This window comes from Pelophylax lessonae (genome assembly GCF_965119305.1).
Source record: "Pelophylax lessonae genome assembly, chromosome: 5".
Classification (NCBI taxonomy): domain Eukaryota; kingdom Metazoa; phylum Chordata; class Amphibia; order Anura; family Ranidae; genus Pelophylax; species Pelophylax lessonae.
This window is the reverse complement of record NC_138772.1, coordinates 228,851,559-228,879,262: the sequence shown is the minus strand read 5'-3', so window position 1 is coordinate 228,879,262 and position 27,704 is coordinate 228,851,559. Positions and strand designations below refer to the sequence as shown.

General features: G+C 45.6%; 1 protein-coding gene across 1 annotated transcript in view; it reads left to right on the top strand.

Moving 5' to 3' along the window:
• The window catches only part of STX17 (syntaxin 17), a 194,427-nt gene extending 167,149 nt beyond the window's left edge, over positions 1–27,278 (top strand). The window contains exons 6-7 of the mRNA XM_082259653.1: positions 1,905–1,991; positions 26,941–27,278. Coding sequence (XP_082115779.1) covers positions 1,905–1,991; positions 26,941–27,177 — 324 coding nt within the window. The 3' untranslated portion in view covers positions 27,178–27,278. The remainder of the gene's footprint in view (positions 1–1,904; positions 1,992–26,940) is intronic.
• The last annotated feature ends 426 nt before the right edge of the window (positions 27,279–27,704 follow it).

Genomic DNA, 27,704 nt, shown 5'->3' with positions numbered 1-27,704 from the left:
CCTTTTCCCACCTACTTTGACAAAATTGTCACGAGTCAGTGGAGTTGCTCTAAACGCAATATGGCAGTGTCTGAGCGTTTCGATAGTCGGTATCCCTTGAAGAGTCTCTGTTGAGTGCGTGGACAGTCCCACCTGTGGTGGACTCTCAGGTTTCCAGGCTGAATAATTCTGTCCTATTTCCGTTGCAGGAGTCTCCGGTTTAAAATATCCTTTTGACGGTAGAGCGTAGACTTTGGTCCATCACATGTCTTCTGTGGCCGATATTCACCAGTGCATGGTGTCCCTGACTTTCCAGAGTGGGCAAGCTTTTGCGCCAGGATCTGGAGGGGGAACAGATTCCTCCTGCTTTTGCGGAGCTGGTGGACTAGTTAGTCCAAGGGTTGTAGTTAGTCTGTGGTTCCTCTCTGGATGTGGCTCCATTAATCTCTGGGCTGGCTGTGACAGCAATAATCCTTCGGCGCACGATATGGCTAAAATGCTGGTCTGCAGATCAGACTTTCCAGATGGCCTTATGTGATCTTCCCTTGGTGGGAAATCATCTGTTTGGAGCCTCCCTGGAAGGAACTCCTCCCGAGAGGGACTGGTCTGGTATGCCGATGGGGCCTTCCAGACCTGCAGACAAACACCCCTTCGGGTGGGGGAGGACGTCTTCACCTTTTTCTGGACTTGTGGATTTCCCTGTTTCAAGACAAGGGGTCCACAAGCTGTTTTGGTCCGGCTACAAGATCGAGTTTTTTCGGTCTTCTCCTCCAGAGAGGTTCTTTCCTTCCAACCTGCCTTTTTCCCAGTCCGCCTGTGAGGTCTTTTTGTGGTGGTGCAAGCCTTGCTACTACGAAGGGTGATTGTTCCAGTATCAGAATCGGTATGTATACAATGTACAGTTAACAGCAAACACACACGCACATCATAGGTTGAACTGGATGGACGGATGTCTTTTTTCGACCTCACTAACTATGTAACTATGAGAGCACTGAAAGCTGAAAATTGGTCTGGTTAGGAAGGGGGTTTAAGTGCTCAGTGGGTAAGTGGTTAAAACTCAAATGTTGTGTCAGATAACGTGGATTGGTAAAACAAAGCAAGCGTTGTAGAGTGTTTGTATTTACATGCTTTTTATTACTTTTAACAATACTGTAATAAAATGTTATTCTATATTTATGGCAAATATCTGTGCAAGTTTCTGTGACTGATACCCTAAAAATCTGTGTTTGCTTTCAAGTTTTGTTTTGTATTTTTAACAAATCTATCAGGATAAAATATGGGAACTCCACTGCTGACTGCTGTACTTTTAAGTACAGTATGTGCTTCATTGTTGTCATCCCTATCCTTTCTTAACCATTTGGTAACTCACTGGCTTGAAACAAGCATGTGTATGTCAAATTTAAAAATACTGTGCACATGATTATTAGGAGCTTGGTGACCCTTGGTAATAAATAAAGTTTAACAATGCAAGCCATGCTTCTTCAAGGACAAATCCGCAACGGAAGCTTCCATTAATTCTACAGTGGCTATACTCTTTCAGTTTAGATTTTTCTTAATATAAGAAAAAATAAATAAGCAATTGCATATGTTACCAATCAATACTATTAAATGTTCTACTGTATATTAAAAGAGCAGCAACATATGACTTTTGTTTTAAAGCATGTTGATTCCTTCAAAAAAATGTTAGAGCAACTGCAGAAAAAGAAGATGGGTGTCTAATGGTTAAAGCTTTAATTTTAATTTCTTCCTCCTTCCAGCACTGTTTATCAGGTGCTATTAGTGAGCTGCCATTAACAGCTGTGCAGCTACACAGTGCTGCAGATGAAAGCTGCTGCAGGGTCCCTGATTACAAAAATTAAATAGTGTGTATTGGCTTTCTGCTGCTTCTCAGCAGGAAATCTCACTCATAATTCCTTTGCATCTAGACTCAGCAGGAGAAGATTGACAGCATTGAAGACCATGTCAACACTGCTGCTGTGAATGTTGAAGAGGGAACCAAAAACCTGGGGAAGGTAGGAATATTCCCCTGCTGTTGAATCAATGGTACTCTGCCTACTAGCAATCTTCTGTATTAACCCAATTGATCTGCCGTCTTTAATGCTGAGGGAAACAGCAATTAAGGAAATAAGAAAGGAATGACACATGGGTAGGAAGGAGGGCTTAGTACAGAAGAAATCAATCTCTGCTGTGATATGCTATCACATTCATTCTTTAAGTACTAGGAATCAGACATCCTGCACTTGGCACAAAGTTAAGAGTTTCTTTTTTTTTTTTAAACTAAATTCAGAAGATATTGCTGAATGGCTAGGTTGCCCTATATTATAAGCGGGTGACATGAATGCATAGTACATGGTTTATTACTGCTTTGTGATATAGAATTTCAGACTACTTCATAAATTTTGAGATATACTGAAACGTTCAACATCTACTGGTGTATACATACATGCAACACAAATTTGAAAATCTTGGTGGAAGATAATTTGTCTATTAATATGACAATAAGGTTAATATTAGCGGTATAAAAAATATAACACAGAGTATAGGGTTCCGAGTGAAGCAGTATGGAGTGTATGTACTGCACAGAGTACAGTATTAGTCAGTGAGGAGTATGGCATTTATGGCACTGTGTTTGGAGAAGACACCCCATTATTGACACCTGTGCACTTGGCACATACACCCACATCATGTCTTGGTACGTAAAACCGACACAATCTCAAGGCTTCCATTAATAGATCAGCAGGCTGAAACTTGGGCAGACCTGCACATCCTGGCCAACAGTTTTAATTTTTCATTCGCCTCTACTCTATTCTTAATACTGAATATGGGGCGTGGCCGGGATGTAGACGGCGCCGGACGTGTTTCTCAAGAGCTCAGCACCATCCTAATTTAATCTGCCTCCATCCGCGGCCCCTGGACCCTGTAGAGCGGCGGTTTTGTCCCCATCCACCTCGGGCATCGGCTGGGAACTGATGCCGGGGGGAAAAAATCTGCACTTTCTGTACCCACCCCGCGGCCGCAGCGGAAGGCCCAGAAGCGAGGCACCAGCGCGGCCGCCGTCATCTTGCCTGCACAGGCTGCCTCCTCTCTTCTGCAGCCCCTATTTTAGCTGCCATAGATGGGTGCAAGACTGCTCTGATGCTTAGAATTGATAATTTGGCCTCTGAATGCACCCTTATCCGCCATGATCTGGATAAAATACGGGGGCGCCTGACTGAAACGGAAGTGGAGGATGTTACGGCCTCTCTTTCAGCCCAGATTATTGCTATGCAGGCCCAAGTGAATGCCATGGTGGATAAGATGGAGGATGCGGAAAATAGACAGCGCCGCAATAATGTCAGAGTGGTGGGCCTACCAGAGAAGGCTGAGGGATCTAATCCCACTCAGTTTGCTGAACAATTCTTCTGTGATCTGCTTCACCTGCCTGCCCCTCCTCCTACCTATGTGGTGGAGAAGGGCCCACAGGGTGCCCACCGGAGCTCGCCCGCCCGGGGCACCTCCCTGCCCGTTTCTGGTCCGGTTTCTGAATTTACGTGATAGGGACCGTATTTTCACTGAGGCCTGTAAGCGGGAGGAGCTACAGTTTGAAAACAGCAAGATCATGTTGTTTCCTGATTTTTCGGGGAGATGCAGAAGAAGCGCAGGTCCTATACTGAGGTGCGTAAAGGTTTGCGGGCCAAGGGACTGAAATATGGCATGATGTATCCGAGTCAGCTGCGGGTGGATTACAAGGGATCTGCACTTTTTTTCAATTCAGCGGGGGAGGCTGCGGACTGGCTGGAATCCATCTAATTGCTGTCCTATACCAGTGCTTTGATGCCTGCTGTGCCTATCCTGTTGTGAGATGACCTGTTTTACCCCTCTGGCTTCTAACCCTGTCTGCTGATGTCCTTCTGGACTTGGATTCTGGGGGGGTGGGGAGGGGGGGTTTTCTCCTGTTTTGTTTTCCACGTGTTTCGGCTGTCCCCCTGGATTATCCCTGGCTATACATTGTGCCCTTCTGGTATTTTAAAGTGGGGTCGTGGACTGGACTGTTGCCCATGGGAGCTCTGTTCCACTTTTTTTGCACGTCGCTGAACTTTTTTTTGCATTTTTGGGAGTTTTTCTTTTTTCCTTTTCTGTGCAATTGGACTGACGGCCTGCTGGTTGGGCAGTCTTTTGTGGACACGGGTTTTTCCGGCTGTTGTTCTATGACGCAGCCATGCCTTTAACTACAGTTTTGGGTTCTGGGATTAGGCTGGATACCACTGTTTTGTTTTTTTGTTCTCAGGTTTTGGGTATTACAGCAGGGATGTTTTTTTTTCTAGGCTCTGGGCTCCATCTAGTGGTCAGATTTTCTTATTACACGCCTCTGGTATTTGCTCTTTGCATTTTTTTTACATTGCATGCATGTCTTTCTTTGCAGGTTGTGCGGTTGGGGCTGGGTGCTGGGGATGGCTCTTTGGGCTGTCCCTGGTCTCCCTCCTCATCCGCTCTATCTCCCACACTATTACACCATGGCTGGGTTAATTAAGATTTGGTCATGGAATGTACGGGGTCTTAACGATGAGGTGAAACGCACGGCAGTGTTAAATTATATTAAAACAGTTCAGCCTCACATTATCCTCCTCCAGGAAACACATTTGGATGGGGGCAGGGTGCTCTCTCTGAAACGGCCTTGGATCCAACGAATCTTTAATGCCACGTATTCCACGTATGTCCGTGGGGTATCTATATTGCTTGGTAAGAGCGCCCCCTGCTCGGTAAAAAAGGTGATTACGGATCCTTGAGGACGGTATGTTGTTCTTTTGGAATTACATCAAAAAACACTAGTTTTGGTTAGTGTCTACCTGCCGCTGCCATTTCACTCTCAGCTCCTCCTGGACCTCCTGGTGACTTTGGCTCCTTACATGCACCTTCCCCTTTTGCTGGCGGGAGATTTTAATGCTATCCTGGATGGCGGACTGGACACCTCTAATCCGCGGAGGGCGCCGGCCCCTGACTTACTGTCATGGGCTTCGGCAGGCCCAGCTCACTGAGCTGTGGCGTTGGAAAAATCCGGGGGTACGGGGTTATTCCTGCTGGTCCGGGGTTCACAGGACGGCATCCAGGATAGATTTGGCCTTTGCCAATGACCATTGTCTCTCGCTTGTGCAGGATGCCACCTATTTGGCTGGAGGGTTATCTGACCATAATCCACTCCTGCTCCCGTTGCGGATGGCAACTGAGGGTGCGAGGGGTGCGTGGCGCCTGTCTCCTAGCTGGTTGCAGGTGGAGCGGGTGGTGCAACTGGTGGAGCCCCAAATGCCTGCATACTGGGAGGAGAATGCCTCCTCCACTACTGGGGTGGTGTTATGGGATGCTTTTAAGGCTGTTATGCGGGGTCACTATATTTCTGCAATTAAGGCATCACGTAAGGACGCTAATGCTACTAGGTAGGCTGTCCTATTGGAGGTCCGTGGGCTGGAGGCTGACTACTCCGGCTACTCCACGGCCTGCTGCTTATGCGGCCCTGGAGGAGGCCAGTAGACGCTTGGCTCTGCTGGATACGGACTTTGCCCATGCTAACTTAAGACAGAGCGGAGTCACTTTTTGAGAAAGGGGACAAGAATGGCAAACTGCTGGCTTATCTGGTGGCAGATCAGAGGCCTTCGGTGAGTATACCCTGTATTAGGTCCGGCACTGGGGAATTGGTTAGGGACTCCGAAAAGATTATTCGGGTCTTTGTGGATTACTATGCTGACACGTATTCGCCCTTGCCTGCGTATGACCTGGGGGATCTGGAGTGCCTTCTGGCTGCTCTGCTGATACCGGTTCTGGAGAATGATGATAGTGCCTGGTTGGATAATGATATCACTATGCAGGAGATGGAGAAAGCCATTTCCTCCTTCCCTCCTAATAAATCGCCGGGCCCGGATGGGTTCCCGGTGGAATGGTATAGACAGTTTTCGGACTCCCTGGCCCCCAGACTTCAGGCCTTGTATGCTGCCTGTTTTGACGAGGGAGCCTTGCCGGGCTCTATGCTGGAGGCCTATGTTCTCCTCCCTAAGCCGGGTAAGGACCACACCCTCTGCTCCTCCTACCTACCGCCCCATTGCCCTGCTCAATGTTGATCTTAAAATCCTTACAAAGGTCTTGGCTACTAGATTGGCTAGGGTCCTCCCCTCCTTGGTGGACATTGATCAAACAGGCTTCATGCCAGGTAAATCCACGGACACCAACTTGCGCCACCTGTTTACCCATTTGCAGGTGTCGTATGCCTCTATGGGTACTAGAGTGGTGGTGTCGCTGGATATAGCCAAGGCCTTTGACACAGTGGACTGGGTGTATATGGGGCAGGTGTTGCGGCGCATGGGGTTTGGTCCTAAGTTCTGTAAGTGGATCTCTCTCCTATACTCTACCCCTCGCATGGCGTTGAAGATTGGGTCATCTTTGTCTCCCTTTTTTGGGGTAGGCCGGGGGACCAGGCAGGGTTGTCCTCTTTCGCCCTTCCTGTTCTCCCTGATGATAGAACCCCTGGCTATAGCACTGCGTGCGTCCCCGGAGGTTGGTGCATTGGAGATTGGCTCGATTAAGGAATGTCTTGCTCTCTATGCGGACGACATGCTCCTGTTTTTGCGGGACCCCAATAGCTCCCTGCATGCGGTTTTACATATTTTGGACACCTTTGCCGACTTTTCAGGCCTCAGGGTTAATTGGGACAAATCTACCATACTACCATTGGATCCAGGTGCTGCGGCTGATGGTGAGTTGCCGCTGAAGTGGGTTACCAAATTCACCTATTTGGGGGTCAGGGTCTCGGCTAGGGTGGCAGATTATCTTGCTCTTAATTTGCTTCCTCTGCTTGATGTCTTTAAGCGTAGGGCAAAGGTGTGGAGGGACTTGCCATTGTCGATTTTGGGGCGCATTAACCTGGTGAAGATGAAACTCCTTCCTGTCTTTTTATACTTCCTTAGAATCTCCCCGGTATGGGTCCCCCGCTCGTTTTTCCGTCGAGTCCATGGCCTAATTGGGTCCTTTGTCTGGGGTAGCTCCCCTCCGCGGATTGGCCTGCAGGTACTCCAGGAGCCCTGGGGTCAAGGGGGACTTGCGTTGCCTGATCTTTTTAAATACTTTCTGGCTGGACAGGGAGTGTTTGCTAGGAGGTGGCTTTGTGGGGATGATGGGGACTCTGCCACGGTACTTGAGGCGGCTGTCTTGGGTTCCTATGAGAGCCTTCGTCTTCTTCTGTATCGCGGTGCGGGGGCTGATTTTCCTCTGACTGATACAATGCGCTCCACCATCAAGGCCTGGGATTGCATGCGGGCACTGATGGAACCTGGAGCAACTGGGGTGTCCCCTGCCTCTCCGCTGTGGCGAAATCCTAGGTTTCCTCACTTTGCCTCGATTCCGGATCCTGCCCTCTGGGTGTCTAGGGGAATCAAGACGCTGGGGGATATTACTTCCGGTGGAGATCTTTGTTCCTTTGATGCCCTGAAGGAATGTTTTGCCTTGCCGAATCAATATCTCTTCCGCCATCTTCAGCTCCGTCATACTTTTCAGGCGCAATTTAATGCCTCCCGGGTAAAGGTTGAGTCCTCTGCGTTGGAGACTGCTCTGCGAGTTGAGGTTATGCCAAAAACCCTCTCTGCCTTGTATAAGGAACTGTTTGTTACTACTCCCTTGGCGGTGCGTAAGTGTGGGGCTAGATGGGTGGAGGAGGTACCAGACTTGGATGGTGATGATTGGGATGATATGTGGTGTGCTCCCTTTGCTTACCTGGTCTCTGCTAGGGACCGCCTGATACATTTTAAATTCCTACATAGGATTTATTATACACCGGCGAGACTGGCCTGTATCTTTCCCACATCCTCTGCGGAGTGCTGGCGCTGCCCGGTGGTTCGGGATTACTGGACTGCTGTGCTGGCATGCATTACGGCTGTGGTTGCTGTCCCGGTCCCTGATTCAGTTGAGGTGTGTCTTCTGGGCTTGGTTGAGGAATTGGCCCCGGCGAGGGCCATTCGTACGCTTGTTAGCTTGCTCCTCTTTTATACCCGTAAGGCCTTGCTCCTACACTGGAAGAGCCCGTTGGCCCCCACCGTCCGATTTTGGAAAGGTCTGGTGAACAAAGTGACTCCGCTCTATAAGGCTACGTATCTCAGCAGAGGGTGTCCTCGTAAGTTTGATAAGGTGTGGAAGGTATGGATTGACTCCCCGGGCTCAACCTCTGATGAACAGCCTTAGAGGGCCTGTTGTATTGTACCTATTTTGTGCTTATAATGTGGGGGATGTGAGGTGGGATATTGAATGCCTGTGTCACCTATCTGCTGCACTGTAGATGTTCGTATTTCCTTGTTCTTCCTTTTATTTGCTTTTCCTTTGAGATCAAAGACTGCTATTGTCGCATGCTAATTGTTTCATGTGTGCTGTTTTTCTGCACTAAGAGACTTTTTTGATGCTGTGTTTAATTAACCTCAAGGGGTTGTCCTGCTTCCTTCGGGGGCTTTGTTTTGTTTGTTTTTTTTCTTTTACTTATGATGACCACTGGGTGGAGCCGGGGGTGGGAGTTTTGGGTGACATGTTGTCCCTTTTTTTTCTTGTTTTGTGGTTGCCCTGCGTGGCACTGTGCTGTGTAATGTGTTGTCTTTTCTTGAAAACTTTTAATAAACAGAAATATCCCCAAAAAAAAAATACTGAATATACATGACTGTGGCCCATTTATCCATATGAATGCACCAAACTCTGGGAGACCGTTGTAGGCTGCCAAGAATACTGCTTCCTGGGCTATATGAATGGGGCTGCAGCACACATGCTCATTTTGAAGAGGAGCCAGGTAGGGCCATGTAAGAGGAGACTTCTGTATCTGGAAATGAGGTAATATTCCAAGTGGGCTGCATGCAGAGGGCTAGGGGGGAATTATTAAAAGATTTAAACTTGACTTAATATTAATTAATAAAAGAACTTGACTTAAAGATGAAGTTGTTCTTCAAGGGGGTACGGATGGGAGGAGAGGAACTAATAAAATATGACTTCCTAGTGCCTACATGGCAGAATACTAGTGATAGAGCTCCACCTCAGACCACTCTTTCAGGACCACTGAATAGCACATATTTTATTAGAACCTGGCATCCCAGTATTCTCAATTTTCCCCCCACATACTTCACACCTCATAATGCTAGTGAATAGTACATTGTCCCTACCTTTGCCTCAGAGCAGCAATCCGCACAGGTTCTGGCTCTCCCTGATGCAGTCCCTGTCCTGAAAAATGCAGTTGCTCTGTGGGTCTTTTAGGGTTTGAGTCTCCTCACTAGGACTGTCACTTGCTTGGATGAAGTTATTTATTTGGTTAAAAGCAGGGTGAGCAGTGTGCGCATTTATTGTTTTTACTTGCCTTACAAGTTTTGCTGTATCTGCTGGTTGCTTTTGTTTGCTTTAGGCTTGCTTTCCCCTTTCTGTGTCTTTTTTTTTTTTTTTTTTTTCATTTTACTTGCATCTCTTCCTGTGATACTGCTGGATTTTGCACGTTCACCCGCTCCTATCTTCTAGATGCTGCCTGACAGCATGGTGTTGGGGTGGGCATTAGCACTGTGCATGCAGAGTAGGTTTGGGGTAGCATGGGGGATATCTTGGTTAGCTTTAAGTTGCCCGTTGGCAGTGGCAGGTAGGGAGGGAATAGTGGCTGTATATTCCTCGCCTTTTTAAAATGTTGGGGGCCATTGCATCACCTCTCATTGCAGAGAAGCCACATATTTTGACAGCAAACGTAATCCTGTATTTTCAGCACGCTGAGCAGGGAGGGTTCTGCAGTCGTCCTAGTCTGGATGCTTACCTTTTTCATTTGAATTTATGTTAGCTTACCACTATACTAGCTCCTCACTCTAGCACCTTTGCCATCACCTTTGAGTCACTTGCCACCTTTACAAGACCCTCACATGTTTTTTAGGTAAGGAACCTATGGTCAGGTAAGCTTGGATCTATGTAAATAAGTGCACCTAACACTGGTTACGTTTCTGTTCAGGCCCTGTACATTTAAGCTCTAAAAGGTCCAAAGTATCTTCAAAGTGTTATGACGAGTTGGACGAGGAACACAGAAGACACTCATCTCGGGGCAGGAAAAGCTCAAGGAAACTTCACCACTCCTCCTCTTCTCTGGATCGCCTCAGGGGCAAAGCATGTTGAGCCAGTGGTGCTCCCACTATAGCGAACAACCTGGTTTGCAGAGACTGTCTAGGACAGTGATGGCGAACCTTGGCACCCCAGATGTTTTGGAACTATTTCCCATGATGCTCTACTGCACTGCAGAGTGCATGAGCATCATGGGAAATGTAGTTTCAAAACATCTGAGGTGCCAAGGTTCGCCATCACTGGTCTAGGAGATTTAGCTATCAACTGAGATCAAGAAAGCCAGTAGGTGGCCACCTCCGCCTTAAACAAGTTGTCAGGGATTCATTTTTAGAATTGACTACTAACTTCTCAGTGCCAGCACCCACTCAATTCTGTGCTTGAAGAGTGATAACCCAGTTCAGCCATGTCCTTCCACGGATCATTCATCCTTTCAGCATTCTGCCTAAGTATCACGCTCAAGTGAGCAACAGACAGAAGAACCTACCTCCTCTTTGGAAGAAAGAAACAGAACCCTCGAGCCATATATCCAGGTAGTCAAGCAGGCCATAGGCTGGGAAGAGACAGCAGTCTCTTAAGAAAACTAGGAAATATTTCCCTTATCTTAAAAAACCTCAATCCTTTTTCACGCTAATGTAATAGATTAAAGAACTAAATACAATAATCCTCCATTCTTCTGCCAGTTGGAGAAGAAGGTAAATTGGGACTTTATTTGTGCCTTAAAGAGGACCTATAGAAATATAAATCCAATCCAACTTTCTAACAATGTTAAAATTCCGTTAAGAAGAGAGTACACAAAAGATCTGTCACATGCTAGTGGAGAAAAGAAGGTGTCACCAAATACTGTACTGCCCTTGACATATCAAAGCCTCCCAATCTTTAGGAAGAACCGCATGATGGTGCAATAAAATGGCGTCACACTTGCATGTGACGGATATTCAATTTGGTGGCATACATGGTGAGCACTGCATGCTTTGGCATTTTTTAAGGTCTTTTTCTTAGGGGATATTTGCTACACCATCCCTTGAGGTCTATTATGTTAGCCTTGTACTTCCCTTTTTTTTGTTAATCTGTTGCTGCAGATCATTTGAGCCATATTATTTACCATTACAAGGGCATGGATCCCGAGGAAGCAAGAATATCATGAAATGCATCAATCCATCTCACTTTTTTGAAACTGCGCATATGTGGTCAAGATGTAGAGCGTGATTATGTCTATTGATTTTCTTTTGTGTACGGTCTTTTTAACTGGATTTTTTCTTTGTAATAAAGTTGTATTGATTTTAAATTTGGATATGTCCTCCTTAAGACACAATTAAAGTCCCAATTTACCTTCTCCTTCTCCAACCGGTGGGAGAAAGGAGAAGGGTTATTGTATGATTATCAGTTATTAAAGGGGTGGTGCCAAAAGGTGTTAGTATTGATTCTCCCCATAACCTTAATTGTAATATTAAATTAACGCTTATAGGGGGGTTCTTCCTCAATCTTCTCAGCAAGCTCTCTCCACTGGCGGAATCTGATGTTGCAGCTTTGAATAACTTCCAGTGGAAGATGACGTGATAATGTGCCTGGCGAATAATGCTGCGCTTACCATGGAAGATTCTGCCTCTTTTTAGGAAGCAATTATTATGCAGATTGACCTAGACCTTTAAGAATTCTTACCCAGGGGCCGGGGGGAGGGACGTGCAAACCTGCCAGTGCCCTTAACGCCAGTTGAATCTCACTGTGGACTAAATATATTGAGACCTACCCAAAGAGGGCATCATCAGAGCCCTAAATGATTTGAAGCAGAAAGAGGAGTTCATGAGGAGGGGAGGGCGGGGGGGGGATCAACAATTGATACAACTCAGCGTTCAACCAGAGCACCTGATCACCACAAAGCCTTGGGCAGCTGATATCTCTTCCAAACAGCCATCTCCAGGGTCACAGGGGGAAAATGCATCCTCTCACCACAGGACAAGAAGCTGAGACGCACAAAGTTTTTTCTAAATCGATTTCAGCAGGTCCAGAGCCCAAAAGAAACTGGAAAAGTACTCAAGCATTATTTTTAAAGACATAAAAACAGAAGACCCTTACTGCTTCCCAAGACTCCTCAAAATAATTTTCACTGGCTGACCACCCAGGCATTTGCAGTTGGGGCCAAATTAAGGCATTTTGCACAGGTCTGGACGGATCTTTGTGAAGATCCCTGGTTAATTTCAATATTCAAGTATGGCCACTTTTGGACCTTCGTTGGCATTCCTTCTTCTCATTCTTTCATTCCCACAGAGGTTTCAAAACCAAGGTAATACAGTATAGCTGGGGGACTGGAAGATATTAATTGACCTCCAGGATGCGTATTAACACATTCCCATCTTTTTCTTTTGTCAAAAGTACCTAAGATTTAGGATAGGCCATACCCATCTTTAGTTCCAGAAATTCCCATTCAGCCTGTGAACCTTGACCAGAACTTTTACTAAATTGCTCATTTTGGCCCACCTCCGAGAAAGGGGCCTCTGGGTCCACTATTATCTCAATGACATCCTCCTCCTGGCCTACAGTCCAGAACAGCTCATAGACCACAGAGAGATTCAATAAAGTTCAGCCGGATGTTTAACTACAAGAAGAGTCAGCTAGTGCTGACAAAGCAGATGTCATGAGGAATTGGTGTCCCTGCCTCCTTTTAAAAGTCATGTCCATCAGGTAGAAGGTCCACAAAATGATCTCCTCTCCTTACCTGTCGACAGTGTCTGAGTCTAGTAATTGTCATGTTGGCTTGTATTCCCCTAATCCCATGGGAACATTAGCACCTAAGGCTGTTTCAAATGGGTTTCCTAACGTAGTGGAAGAAGCAACACCTTACTCAAATAATCAAGATCTCTCCTACCATGTGCAAGAGCCTCCATTGGTGGAAGAATCTTTTGGAAAAATCTTGCCCATTAGGTCCATTAACATTGACCATAGTTACTACAAACACCAGGGAGAAAGGTTGGGGATCACACTGTGAAGGTTTCAAGGTCCAAGGGAGATGGAAGTTCCAGACCCTAGAAGTAGTATCCAATGTACTGGAGATTTGGGCAGCCTTTTTGGCTTTGACAACGTCTATGGCAAATGTCACGAGGCAGCCAGTCATTCTCCAAATGGACAACATTCTCAGAAACAGGCTGGTAGACACAGCAACTCGCTCCTCAGAGAGGTAGCTCCAATCATGCTGTGGGCCAAGAGGAAACGTAATAGACCTGAGGGTAGTTTATATACCAGCCAGGATATCTATGGAGGCAGACCAATTGTCATGAGTTTTCGGATCATAACAGTTGGTCTCTCCATTTGCACATATTCGGTCAGATCATGGGCTTCTGGCGCTTCCCTCAATTGGACCTCTTTGTATCAGTAGACAACTGCAAGCTACCTAGGTTCCTGCCTGCCTAATCACTTGTCCGAGGGAGTAGATGTACTCTCCTGTCAGTGAAGTTGTACTTTGGCTTATTCCTTCCTTCTGATACCTCTTATCATGAGGTTTCTTTCGCTTTTATGGGAGAAGTTAATGGCCATAGCTATTCTGCCTTTTTGGCTAAGAAGGCCATGGTTTCCACTGGCCATTCACCTCAACCCTAGTCCTCGAGATCCAAATCCTTTCTTCCCTCACCTCCCTCACTTTTGTCCACCCGAGTCCACACTAGCTCACCCTGCAAGTTTGGAGATGTTCAACCTTAGGGCTTAGGCTGTTCTGCAGTAATTAATTCTACAGTCCTGAAGGCAAGAAAAGTACCTACGGCTCACATATATGTGCAGATGCAAGGCAAGTTTGTGTCTTTCGTGGCAGGTAAAGTTTGATCCTAAAAACACTGTTGTTGCATAAGCTGTCAAACAGTAACTCCTCTAAAATGGATGCTCAGCAAAGCATTCATAAAGTCCATATGTGGCACATCAAGGGCTGATTCTGCTGGCTTCATAAATTCAATGCAGATCCTCAAGAGACTGAAGGAATCTCTAAAGTAACAAAAAGGAACAGCAGAGAGCACGTCTAAGTACAGTAAAAAAAAAAAAAAACATGTTGATAAAAACAACAATTGGCAACTCACATTTGATAAAGAGTAAAGTTCCTGTCACATCAGCTTTATCCACTGGGGGCTGTCATCCAGACCAAAGCACATAGCAGAGGTAATCCAGTCCAGAAATGATGTGCTTCCAGCAGCCAGGAAGTATTCAGGGAGGCATGAGGTTCCCTTTTCCTCAGTGGAACTTATTTTTTAATCCTAGAGTTCCTGGCAAAGCAGTCCTTGCTCCAACAGAAGAACTGTCTTTATGAAATATAACATACAAAGCAGGCTTTCTTGTAGCCATAACCACAGCCAAAAAAATGTCAGAGATGCAAGCCTCAAATTGAGATGAGCCATATATCTTCCTTTTAATGGACAGGGTAGAGTTGCATCTGTTGGAGCATTTTGTTCCCAAAGTTGCATTAGCTTATCACCTGACTAATACCATGGGCTTCCCAGATTCCTGAACTGGTTCTTTACATGAGCTGGACATTTTAAGAGTCTTAAAGGTCTACTTTGTGGCCACCACTACTTCAGAGTTTCGAATAGACTTTTTGTAATCCCCAGGGGGAAGAACAAAGGGAAAGAAGCACCCAATAAAACTTTGGCATCACGGAAAGTCAAACTTATGGTGGACAATGGTGGAGTTTGGAAGACTGACGATCAAGACTTCAATTTCTAATTCTCAGTAAAACCATTTTTGAGCTTCAACAGACCCATGTCAGCTAGGTATTTTCTGCTATGGTGCAAAAATGTGTGTGGTTTCTAAAAATATAAGTTGAACTACCAAACAATATTTGGCAAACCAAATGTCCTATGAAGAGCAACCGTCGTATGGAAAGCTATGAAGTGCTAGTGCAAAACAAAAGAAAAGAGGACTTTGATCCTGTAAATTAATTATGCATATCATACTCCTGTGATAGATCCAGGAAAACCCATGGAATAATTTTGCAAAGAACAATAAAGTGCTAATGTGAAAATTTTGTACTGTCCCTTTAAATCAAATGTATATGATATACACCTGTAATAAATCATCAGAAAACACCATGTTATATACTAGCATAAAGGTGCTAATGCTAGGTGCCAATCCCAAAATACGCCAGTTTTGGGGAAATGTGTTGGATGGAGACTGCGTTTGACACGGCTGGTTGATAGATGACCCCACGGCCAGCTTGTTTTAAACTGCTTGAATATTTCTACCACATTGTAAGTGCATATTTTAATGTTCTCAATAAAGCACTTTACTGATTCCAGTGCTGTAAAGGCCTAGGGCGGCACTTTGCAGGGGGTCGGCAAAATAACTGCCCCCGCTTCCACCTGAGACTCTATTGGCCACTGTTTTCTAGAGCCGGCTGGCGTCTAGCAACAAGTGACTTCATGGCCGTGACTCCCTGGCCCTGCCCATAATTCAAAGTGGAGGAGGGTTTAACTTCCCCTTCCTCTGCGCCTAGTGCTCGTGGGGCCCAAAGAGTCCCGCTGGTTCGTAACAGTGGGGTTCATGGCAACAGAGCAAAATCAGCCAATCCACCGCCGACAGCAGCTGCTGCTCAGCTCTGGAGGCTGGCTAGAACTGAGAGCCCAAGAGGAAGAAGACCTCCACTGCCACAGCACCATCCTGTCCTAAGCAGCAGCGAGTGCAGCATCCCTGGGGTTTCCTAGAGCCTGCACTCATCAAACTTCCTCTCCAGTCCCAGCTGGGACATCAACAGTAAGACAGGCTGACCGAGGGCCCAGAAGACGAGGACGGGTGGGAGGTAGGTGCATCACACACCTACCCACAGACAGGGGGGCACAGGAGGGACTGCAGACAGGGCTACGGGGTTTCCAACCCCCCTCCCTCTCTCTCCCCCTTCCCCCTCTCTCTCTCCCCCTTCCCCCTCTCTCACCCCCCTCTCCCTCTCTCACCCCCCCTCTCTCTCATTCCCCCTCTTACCCCTCTCTCTCTCTCCTATCCCCCCTCTCTCACCCCCCTCTCTCTCATATCTCCACTCTATCTCATCCCCTCTCTCTCTCACCCCCTCTCTGTCTCTCTCCCCCACCCCTCTCTCCCTCTCCCCCACTTCTATCTCTTTCGCTCTCACTCTCATCCCCATCTCTCTCTCTCTCTCATCTGGGCCCCTCTATCTCATCCCCCCTCTCTCTCATCCCTCCTCTCTCTCTCATCCCCTCTCTCTCCCCCCCCACCATTCTCTCTCTCTCTCCCACCCCACCCCATTCTCTCTCTCTCTCTCTCTCATTCCCCCCTCTCACACCCTCCCTCACCCACCCCCCTGTCTCTCTCCCTCCCACCCTCTGTTTCTCTCTCCCTCCCACCCCTTCTCTTTCTCACACCCTCCCTCACCCACCCCCCTCTCTCAGTCCTTCAATTTTGGAGGGCGTCACATCCGTTAAACAGGAAGGGGTGGGCAAATTTACACAGAAGGGAAGGGGGGGGGCGCCCAATTTTAGTCTTGCCTAGGGCAGCACGAAACCAAAATACACCACTGACTGGACTGATTCACACAAATTTGTACTTTTGCACTATCACCACTAACACTTATGTTTGTATGAAACATTGTGTTATCTGCTGATTTATTCTTATACATTTGATTTAAAGGGACAGTACACAATTTTCACATTAGCACTTTATTGTTCTTTGCAAGATTATTTTATGTGTTTTCCTACATCAATCACAGGAGTATGATATGCATAATTGATTTACAGGATTAGTCTACTTTTTTCTTTTCGCACTACAACTTTATCGCTTTTTATAGGACAGTTGCTGTTCATATGACATTTGGTTTGCCATATATTTTTTGGTAGTTCAACTTATATTATTAGGAACTTTTTGCACTATTTCTCCTTAATCCACATTTCCAGGATTTATAGGTTGCAGCAGTTCTCATTTTATAGCAGGTCAGCGTAAAATACACATTTTTTATTTTTAGGTATTTATTGCTAGTATGCTGCTGTGTAGGCACCAGGAAATGAAAATTGTATCAAATACTTACTGTTATTTCTTTTCCTGATGCCTCTCCAAAGCAGCATACAAGCCCAACCTCAGTATGTAGATTGTTACCGAGAATAATAGGGTCCTTGTTATTTCTCTTTTATGCTATTTACTGGTTCTGAGGGAGTGGTCAGAGGCGGAGCTCTGTCACTAATATGCTGCTATGACTAGGCACCAAGAAATGAAAGTTACGCTATTGAAAATAGTTTAAGTATTCAATAAAATTTTCCTTTTATTTGTACTACCCAAAAAATCATTTTCTTGAAGTCCACGGAGGGAAGTTATAATCCTTCGGGTAAAACCAAATCAATCAAAGAGGATTAATCACGCTAGACCCTTCCAGGAGCAGCCTTCATAAATATTTTACCACATAAAGAAATTATATACACAAACGAAGAATGCAGGCCCTCCTTGAGCCACAATAAATCATACACAAAATGCCCTGCAGCTTTTTCAAGTCAATGAAACAATTATTAGGCTAGCTGATGTCCTACTTAAGTTCCTTGTAGTGGGGATTAGTCCCCAGTCACCACAGTTCTTTCTAAAACAGCCAGATTGGCTCAAAAGTTCTAGAATGTTTTTCAGTGCAAAGGACTTGGTCGTCATTGGAATCTTGTCCCCTGATAGCGTGCTCATGATTAACTCCCAAGCCTGAAAAGCAGGCATTTGTTGTCAGGATCTTACAAAACATGGTGTAGAATGATGACCCTGATGTCAGAGCTGAAATCTGAAGCCGCCAGGACAGGGAAAGCCTAGCCCTTGGTGTCAAAGGAATCGGTGTGTCCAGAAAGAAGATCGTTTTATCCCTTTTTAACAGAACGTCACATTGCAGATTTAATGGATGGAACTGGGCAAACCTAACCGCCTCTCAAAGGCCATCAGAAGACCCAAGACTCTCAACAGTATGAGGTCTCCTGGAGTGGAGTGCACAAACCTAAAACTGGAGTCTAAAATTTCTCCTGGGGAAGGTATACCTTGGACTAGTATGTGTCTAGCATCAGACCCAGAAATTTGGTGATGGGACTGAAATAGCAGCAACTCTTAAAGAATCAGGATCCATCTGAACTTTTGCAACTTCTGGATAGTCAGGGACAACTTGTCCTCCAGAGGCTTCACCGAATGCTCCCTCAAGAGTAGTTCATCTAGGTACATGAAGCAAGAAGGAATGACCGCACTTCCGATAAAGTTGAAAAACGGAGTGTATTTATTCCACATCAAACGAATGGCAAAATATAATACATACACACTGTGAGTGCTGGACAAAACGGTAGACGCGTTTCACGACTAGATGTGTCGCTTACTCATTAATAAGTAATGAGTAAGCGACACATCTAGTCGTGAAACGCGTCTACCGTTTTTGTCCAACACTCACAGTGTGTATGTATTATATTTTGCTATTCGTTTGTGGAATAAATACACTCCGTTTTTCAACTTTATCGGAAGTGCGGTCATTCCTTCTTGCTTCATGTGACTTTGGATTGCGGATGCGACCGGCACCTGATTCTTGTCTCACTTGGAGCGGTTTCTCCATTCTGGACTCTGTCTAGTTCATCTAGGTAGCCCACAACTGGGATACCTTAAAGCGGAGTTCCACCCTGGATTTTTTTTTTTTTTTTTAATACCCCCTGGACAGTAAGGGCTAGTACATTCCACAATGGCTAGCCTCTGATCTGTCCCGGGTTGCACTTACCTGTTAGGACAAATACTTACCTTGCAAACGTCTTGTCCAGCGCTGCCATCTCAGATGTGGGCAGCTTGAAGCCAGCGAGATCCCCTTCGGCGTCTTCTTCCGCCTTCTTTGGTCCCACGATGCTCTGCGCCGGCCCCGACGTCACTTCCGGGTCGCGCGCGTCATCCCTCTACAGATTCTGGGCATGCCCAGAAGCTGTTTAGAAGGGGATGACGCGCGCGCCCCGGAACTGACGTCGGGGCCGGTGCAGGCGCAATGATTCCTGGGAGCTATGACGTTCAGCTCCCAGGAATCATTGCAGAGCCAGGAAGTGACGACGGGCCGCGGCCGAGGAAGGAGGAAGAAGGAAGTAAGGTAAGTATTTTTTCTTCGCTACGAGGTAAGTAAAAAAAAAAAAAATATGCGATTATCCATTTCTTTTTCAGGTGACCCGGAGCGAGAAGATGGAGGTAAGTATAAAAATAGGGTGGAACTCCACTTTAAGAGCAGAAAAGGTCCAATACTGGAGCTAGCACCTTGGAGAACATGTTCGAAAGATGGCTATATGTGGGTAAGCATCCTTTATTTCCACCCAGGACAGAACTTTCCCTTGATACACAGAGGCAAAAATCTCGTTCATCCATCAGGAGTTTTTGGACACGATAGTAAGCATTTTGGGCAAGTACAGGATGGGGGGTGAATGCCCCCTTTGGGTTTTGGAATGGTCAGTAGTTTGGAGTAGAGTTTTGGACAGACTGGAGATGAATTAGAACACCTATTAGATTTTCTTTTTTTTGCTGTATGTGCCTTCAGTGGCAAAATTCACCCTCTCTATTTATTGATGATATGTGCTTATCATTGAAAGTGAAAGTAATAGAACATTTTGAGTTATCCCCATAAAGCAGTGGCGGCTGGTCTATAGGGGGCGCAGGGGCGCCGCCCCCCCTCAGGCTAGTCATCGTAGCATCAGCATTAAAAAAAAAAAGTGTACCTTTAATGCAGCGGGGCGCCGGACACATTGTTGCTATGGAGAGGGATGGAGATTTTCCCATCATGTGCCAGTTTTTGGTATGCTGATTGGTGGCTCTTTAGAGTGTCCCCGGGGCGCAGAGCGATGCGCCCGAACGCTCCCACTCCGATTGCCGTCCTGTGATTGGATGCCCTCCTGTGAGTGGACGTCATAGGGGCGGTGCTTGGGTGTCACTGTCTGCTTCCTGCCTGAGCCCGCCCACACGTTTTTCCATTATCTCCCTGCTGCTGATACACAGGAGGATGCCGTAGCTGAGTGAGGGAGGGAGAGAACTTGCTGTCTGGACTGGGACATTGCTGAGCTGACTGGCTGTGAGTATGAGAGGATCTGTGTGCTGTCTGGATCAGGACATGCTGATGAGACGTGAGTAAGGGTCGGGGGGTGAGAGTAAACTGAGAAGTCTGGCCATGCCTGCACACAGAGGAGGGGGAGGGAACAGGGATCACACTGAACAGTAAAATTCTAGAGGGAGGACATGTTTGCCCAGGTCCTAGAGCTGTGTACACTGATCTGCTACATCTCCACCTCTACAGAGATGGAGGGGGAGTAGCATCCATCTCCACAGTACCTGCACCATGTCTGCAGTCTCTGGCCATTTACTGATTTACTGTACCATCTCTCCAGTCTCTGACTGTCTCCTGTGCCACCATGCCTGCAGTCTGACTGTCTCCTGTGCCGCCATGCCTGCAGTCTGACTGTCTCCTGTCCCACCACGCCTGCAGTCTGACTGTCTCCTGTGCCGCCACGCCTGCAGTCTGACTGTCTCCTGTGCCACCATGCCTGCAGTCTGACTGTCTCCTGTGCCACCATGCCTGCAGTCTGACTGTCTCCTGTGCCACCATGCCTGCAGTCTGACTGTCTCCTTTGCCACCACTTGTTATCTCTTCCAACACTTCAGCAGCTCAGTTCACTATCTGCAGTAATTTAAGGTGGCTGTAGTAGGAATTAAATAAGAGAATCATCTATTCCACAGCCACCTTAAGAGCCGGTTCACATATATGCAATGACAGACATTGCATGTGATTCGGAGCGCACTGCTCTGCAAATCACATGCAATGTCTGTGCGTTGCGAATTCAGCCATACAGATTGCATGGCTGAATTTGCATCGTATTCAGACCAAAGTCGCACAGGACCCTTTTTTTGGTCTTCACCAGAATCGAATCGCATGGGTGTTCACACCTATGCGATCCAATTCATGTCCGAATTGACAGTTCACACTGCGATATACAAACTAATCTGGTGGTGTATAAAAATTGGGGTATTGGCGCTGCCAATCTATAAAGTGCAAATAACTAAATAAGTAAGTGTAAAACCTGTAGTCTGATGTTACACAAAATAATGGTATGTAAAATAAATCAAATAAATATATAAATAGGTGAACAATTTCAATTAATATACAATCGACAATAAATACAGTGCAATAAGAGTGAATAGCCAACAAGGGGCGTGAGAAAAGTGCGTATCAAAAACAATAAAAACTTGATAGATAGAAAACAGCAATGTGCAATCAGCACCTGATAAAATACAATACAAATGTATGACCAGCAGGAGGCGTAAAAAATTACAAAATGCTTCTCAATAAATAAATAAATAAGTGGTATAATGAACCCTGAATTAATAGAGAAAGTGCAATAGTGAAAAAAAATGTGAACTATTAGTGTGCAGTGCTAAATGGTAGCACTGAAAGATAAAATGAAAATTGAGCATAAGAGTATGCTATTAAAGATAAGGTGAGAGAGTGACACACCAAATGGTGCAAAATAGTGCCCAAAAAATTTAATTTGAAGTGTGTGGCTGGAAATACAGTCCAATAAGCCGATACTTGGAAAAAAGAAAAAGAAATTAGTCCATATCTTGGTAGGTGTACCAAAAAAGTGGAAATAACCTTACGGTGACCACAAGGTGGGTGACTGGCAAGGTGCGGGGTGACCCCTAGTAAAAAGACCTACTAACCAGATATACCCACCCCACACAGGGGTATAGAGCGGGTATTTGGAATATAGCTGGGTATTCCTTCCTCTGGATTCTTGGTTCCCTTCTGTATAGGGGGAGGTGTAATGGGCAGCCAATGGTGCTCCCAGATGTCCCAAAGGAGAACGGGTTTAGTGGGGTCTTCTCCTAGTGGTATGGGGTCCGGCGGTCCGTGAGTGAGGTCCGGTCACTCGATGGTGTATGGGTGGGAGGGTCACATAGGGCAAAGAAAGGCTCGATAGTGTGATATTGTTTAAAATCTTTATTCAGATCAGTATATAAAAGATGGGTACTCACATTCAAAAAGTCAGTTCAGAGCGAGATAATGGCGTCCTGGAACGCAATGCGTTCCAACAGGATACCGGAAGTGATGTGACGGCGCTGTACGCGTTTCGTCATCAGACGTCTTCTGCAGCTAATTTATAGGAATTTCCTCACACTTCCTGGTCAGTCTAAGTTAAGTGAAGCTAGATCTCCCCAATAGGACAGAGATGGCAAAAAATATCTGACAGGGATTATAACCCTCCCTTACCCCAAAATTACTTACCAAAATGAAAACAAAAAGCTTTTGCCTTTAGTTATACTTTAAAATGTATGCAGTAGGGACTGGAGTAATAGCCCTCTTTGTCAAAGAGTCAATGATGAAGATCACCTAGGTTCTGAGGAGATACCGAAAGTTTGGAGGTGAGAACACAAGGAGGAAGCAGCAAACAAAGCACTAGCTTGAGACTGCAAGACTTTCAAGTTTCCACAAAAGCTAGTAAAGTAGAAAGTGGGGGGTACACCTTCATGCCAAAGAGGACTGGTCGGTGGATTTGGCACACCTGGAATTCCGGGTTTTGCGGGTGGAAGGAAAGCCAAGGTTGGGAGGGGGTCTCAGCATGGAAATTGAGGGTGTAGTAAAGGTACACTTCTGAAAAGTGGTAAACGTAGAGGACTTGCAAGCCAGCCCCTTACGTTACCTTCACTAAGGAAGGTGGCAATCTTACCTCCGGAATGCATTCTGTAATTGGACAAGGTGACATCATACTCTCCACCTCATTCAATCAGAGAATGCTTTGCTTTCATTCAGAATGTACAAAGCATTCTCCTAAAGGAGCCTATGCCAAAGGGCCAACCTCCTGTGTTAATAATGCAGCAGAGCAGCTGCCCAGCACAGGACCCGGAAGCAAATGGAGATCACTGAAGTAGCAGTGTTTAATTTAGCGATTTCCAGCTTCCAGGGGCATTGGCCAGGTAAGGTATACACATAGTTAGATTGGTCCAAATGTTACTACATATTCAATACGATGTCTCTGGAGTCTTTAGGGGCACTGTAGAATCCAAGGTGGGATACAGTGCTGGTAGAATTGAAAGACTAGCAGGTTTAGGGTGTAGCATACCACATCAATGAGGGCTGAAACTGTCTCTTTCAATTTAGGAGTAATAGTAGAAGACTGCGGTCCCTCTGCGGGATGCTCATTAGTGAGCAACTTGAGTGTTCAATGTTGAAGGCTTGGAAGCAGCTGTGCAGATGAGTCACTGGGATTGCAGAGGACAGAACAGTAGTGCATTTGTGGCCTCTTTGGGCAGGGTAAGAGATGGGCAGGGTAAGAGATAAGCCTGGCAATTTGCAACATATCACGTGAGACTGAGAAAAGAAAACCTCCTAGAGCAGTGGTTCTCATCTTCTGTCCTCAGGACCCACTAACAGGCCAGGTTTGCAAGATAACTGAAATGCATCACAGGTGATATCATTTGCTGCTCAGTGATTGCAGTATTCTAGTCTGCATCTCCCCAAGGTAATACTAAATATCTGACCTGTTAGTGGGTCCCGAGGACAGGAGTTGAGAACCACTGTCCTAGCAGGCCCAGCAACACCCAACAGAGTACATCGCCACAGAGGACTATGAGAAGGGGATAGACTCTAGTACTAACGAGTAACATGACTCCATGCTACATGCATCAGTACCAACAAGAGGCATGCTGCAGGCAGACCTGCGCCCCATTAGTGTACAGTGTGCTGAGTACAAACTCCAATCCCCATATCTAGAATTGCGAAAATGTTGCAGCTTTAAATGTGGTAATCCAAAAACAGACTAAATAAAGGTAGGAGGCTAGGCTTTGAGAACCTCAGAATCTGGGCAGTTGGTAGCTGTCAAATAGAGCAGGCAGAGATGACCAAGCTTCACTGCAGATGGACAATAGGAACAGATCTGGGATTGAAGTCTGATGTGGCTCGTAGCAGGAGCAGAAGAAAGGAGGAAAAGAGGCCATGTGCACTCAGCAGAATATCAGCATTTAGTCCCACAGCAATAACTCCTTTCAAAGCAAGCAAGCAGGAAAAGCGAAATCAAAAATAAAGATTAGGGAACTCCTAGTGCCTGGCCTGATTGGCCCACTCACAAAAGCAAGACTTCAGAGACAGAGCACAGAGACAATGCAGAACTCTGGAAAGCTAACTTAGCCAGAACCATCCTTGAAAGTGCTTAAGCAGTAATCAGTGCAAGGGATTAACTTCCACATTCACGCCACGGTGTCTGATCCAGCAGGGTCCGGTCACTGTAAGACCAAAATTCAAGACGGAGGACCGCTGTGCCAGCTAGCTGTGAGAATGCAGAGACACAGGAATCAATTCATTAAGAATTAAATAAAGGCTAATAAAAATGAGGTAAAATATTGCTGAATTGTAAAAGTGCAATTCATTAGGAATTGTGCGTTTAAATTACAAATGCCATATTTTTTCTATTGAGCGCTAATCACCGCATTTTTTTCATGCAGTAATTTACAGCATTGAGCTGGTTGCTAAGGAGTGGGCCGGAAAGCTTGCCACGGAGTCCTTAACAACGGATGACTCATCAGCTGCAGCAGGTTCCCGCTGACAGATGAATGTTAAACAAAATATGCTGACAATTAAAATGTTTGAAAAAAAAGCTTGCTCTCCCATGCATACCATCTATAGCATGTAGAGGACATGCTGCAGCAAAAATGTAATTTCTAAATGAAAAAAAAACAAAAAACAAAATGACATTTAAATTGCTGGCAATAAAAAAACAAAAAAAAAAACAAAAAGGTATGGGCCCCCCCAAAATCCCTACCAGATGGCGAGCGCCCCCCTCTGCTGAACCATACCAGGCCACATGCCTTCAACATGAGGAGTGGGTGCTTTGGGGCACGGGGGGGCTCTGCCCCCACCCCCAAACCACCTTGTACCCATGTTGAAGGAGACAAGGGCCACAACCCTGGCCGATAGTTGGGGGGGTCTGCAGGCAGGGGGCTTATTGAAATCTGAATCTTTGCAATGGGGCTCCCAGATCCAGCCACCCCCCATGTGAATGAGTATGGGGTACATAGTACCCTTTCCCATTCACCAAAATGTCAAAAAGTAATGAAAACACAGAGGCAGTTTTTGACAATTCCTTTATTAAAAAAATAAAAAAAAAAAAAACAGTTTCCCCTGATGTAAATTCATCGTCTATCCCGCAACACCGAAAAAAAAAAAGCTCTGCCCGCAAAGGATGGTTGACCGCCGAATGCCTCCTCATCTGCTGTTTGACAGTTCTTACACATGTAAGGGTGGTACCACCCCCTTGTGACATCACGGACTGGTGCATTCTAGGTCAGTGACATCACAAGGGGGCAGTGCCACCTGGCACCTGGTGACATTGCCAGGTGGTCCCGCCCTTACCTATAAAAGAACTGTTCATTCCGCGGTCACCCATTCTCACGAGTAGAGGTGTTTTTTTTTTTTCTTTGATGTTTTTTTTTTTGCAGGTTCGGCGGTGCGGTGGGGGGTGTGATTGATGATGAATTTTTTTTTTTTTTTTTTTAATAAAGGAATTGTCAAAAACTGTCTGTGTTTTTATTACTTTTTTGACACTTTTTCGGTGAATGGGTAAGGGTACAATGTACCCCATACTCATTCACATGGGGGGGGCCGGGATATGGGGGCCCCTTGTTCAAAGGGGCGTTTTCAGATTCTGATAAGCCCCTGCCCATAGACCCCTATAACCACCAGTCAGGTCTGATGAGATGAGGCCTTTTTTCCCAACCAACATAGGGGCAAGGTGCTTTGTTGATGTGGACAAGGGCTTCATCCCCACAACCCTGGCCAGTGGTTGTCTGGGTCTGTGGGCAGGGGGCTTATTGGAATCTGAAAAATAAAAAAACAGTGTCCCCGATGTAAATCCATCATCAATCACGCCGCCCGCCGCACTTGAAAAAAAAAACGCTGAATGCCTCCCCTGCTGCTTGACAGTTCTTATATAGTTAAGAGCAGGGCCACCTGGTTGCACTGCCCCCTCACTACGTCAACGACCCAGCCTTTCCTGACCTGCTGGGCTCCATGCTCAGATAAGGGTCTGGTATGGATTTTTTTTGTGGGGGGGGGGGGGACACACCATTTTTTATTTCTAAATTTGGCCTGAGTTTCTCCCTAAAATCCATACCAGACCCGAAGGGCCTGGTGTGCATTGGGGGGGACCCCACGCTGTTTATTTTTCATTATTTTTTAAGGGTCAGCATGTTTTTTTTTACATTCAGCTGTCAGCAGGGAACCCACTGACAGCTGATTAGTCATCCTTCATTAGGGACGCGACGGCCAGCTTCCCGACCTGCTCCTTAGCAACCAGCTATTTCTCAAAAAACAGCGTGGGGGTCTGGAGGTTTTTGACAGGTACCGCCAGCAAAACCCTAGTGGTAAATATTGCATATTTTTTACTCTCTGTTCCTTTTGTGAATTGGACTTAAGAGCTTACCGCATGGTATTTAAACAATATTTACCGGAACATTTTTCATTTCGCGGTAATTGTTATTTTTTATGAATTGGACTTAATTTACCCCATGCAATAATTTATGGAAATGAGTCACGTGACCACCTTATCGCATGCTGTAACATAACCCCTTTATGCAGTTACACCAAAATTAATCTTGGTTTAAAGAACAAAGTAGGTTAAGACTTAAATCAGTGAAGCTGAGAAAAGGAGTCCATTCTCATAGGACACTAGCAAAAAATTAAGACATGCTGGTAGAAACAAGAGTTATTCCAGGGTGGCCTGCGTTTTTTTATTTTTGTTTCCAGTGTCTGTTTCTCCTTTAGCAGTAGCCAAAGGTTTATGCCTTCCTGTGTCCCTTATTGGGCGAGAAAGAGAAAATTAATTTTCAATTTTCACATGATTTGTATTGTATGCTTAGGAGTTTATGTAAATTTATTTTCTTCACTTTTAGGCTCTAAAATACAAGCTGGCAGTGCTTCCCGCAGCAGGCGCTCTCATTGGTGGTATAGTTGGAGGTCCAATTGGCTTGCTAGCAGGATTTAAAGTAGCGGGTGTTGCAGCTGCGATTGGCGGTGGATTTCTAGGCTTCACAGGTGGAAAGATGTTACAAAGAAAAAAGGAAAACGTTGAAAAGGAAGAAGTTCGCGATACAAAAGATTCTGTCAAAGAAGAACAAAGATCCACCTGAAGGACTAATTTCAGTAATTTTTAAGGATGCCTTTTATTGGTAGAATAAAGTTGCAAAATGTTGAGGCCATTTGAGGTTCCTATTCAAGTACAGTGTAAGTACACCCAAAGCAAATTGAGTAACAACCAGGTTGCAATTAATGCAACAAAAAGAAATTTGAGTTGTTACAGCAACCAGTTTCTAGTTTATTTTTAGTGTAGTTTGTTAAATTAGTGATTCCTGAGAGGTTAGTGTAGACTGCACGTATCCCTGTTTTTCCTTTGTTGCATATGTCTTAAAGCAGTACTAAAGCTGAAAACAAAAATGTAATATATTGCAGCTTACCAACTCTTAAATGTGGTGGCTGCATTGTTTTGTTTTTTGTTTTTAGGCTATCTTTACCTTTATTTTCACCTCATGATTCTGTCAGTAACACTCTTCCTGTCTCAGGGTGTCTCCACTCTGGATGGAGGAGCAACAGAGACACCCTTGGACATCAGCATTTTCAATCTGTGTAGTGTTAGATACACTAGCAGATTTAGATTGAC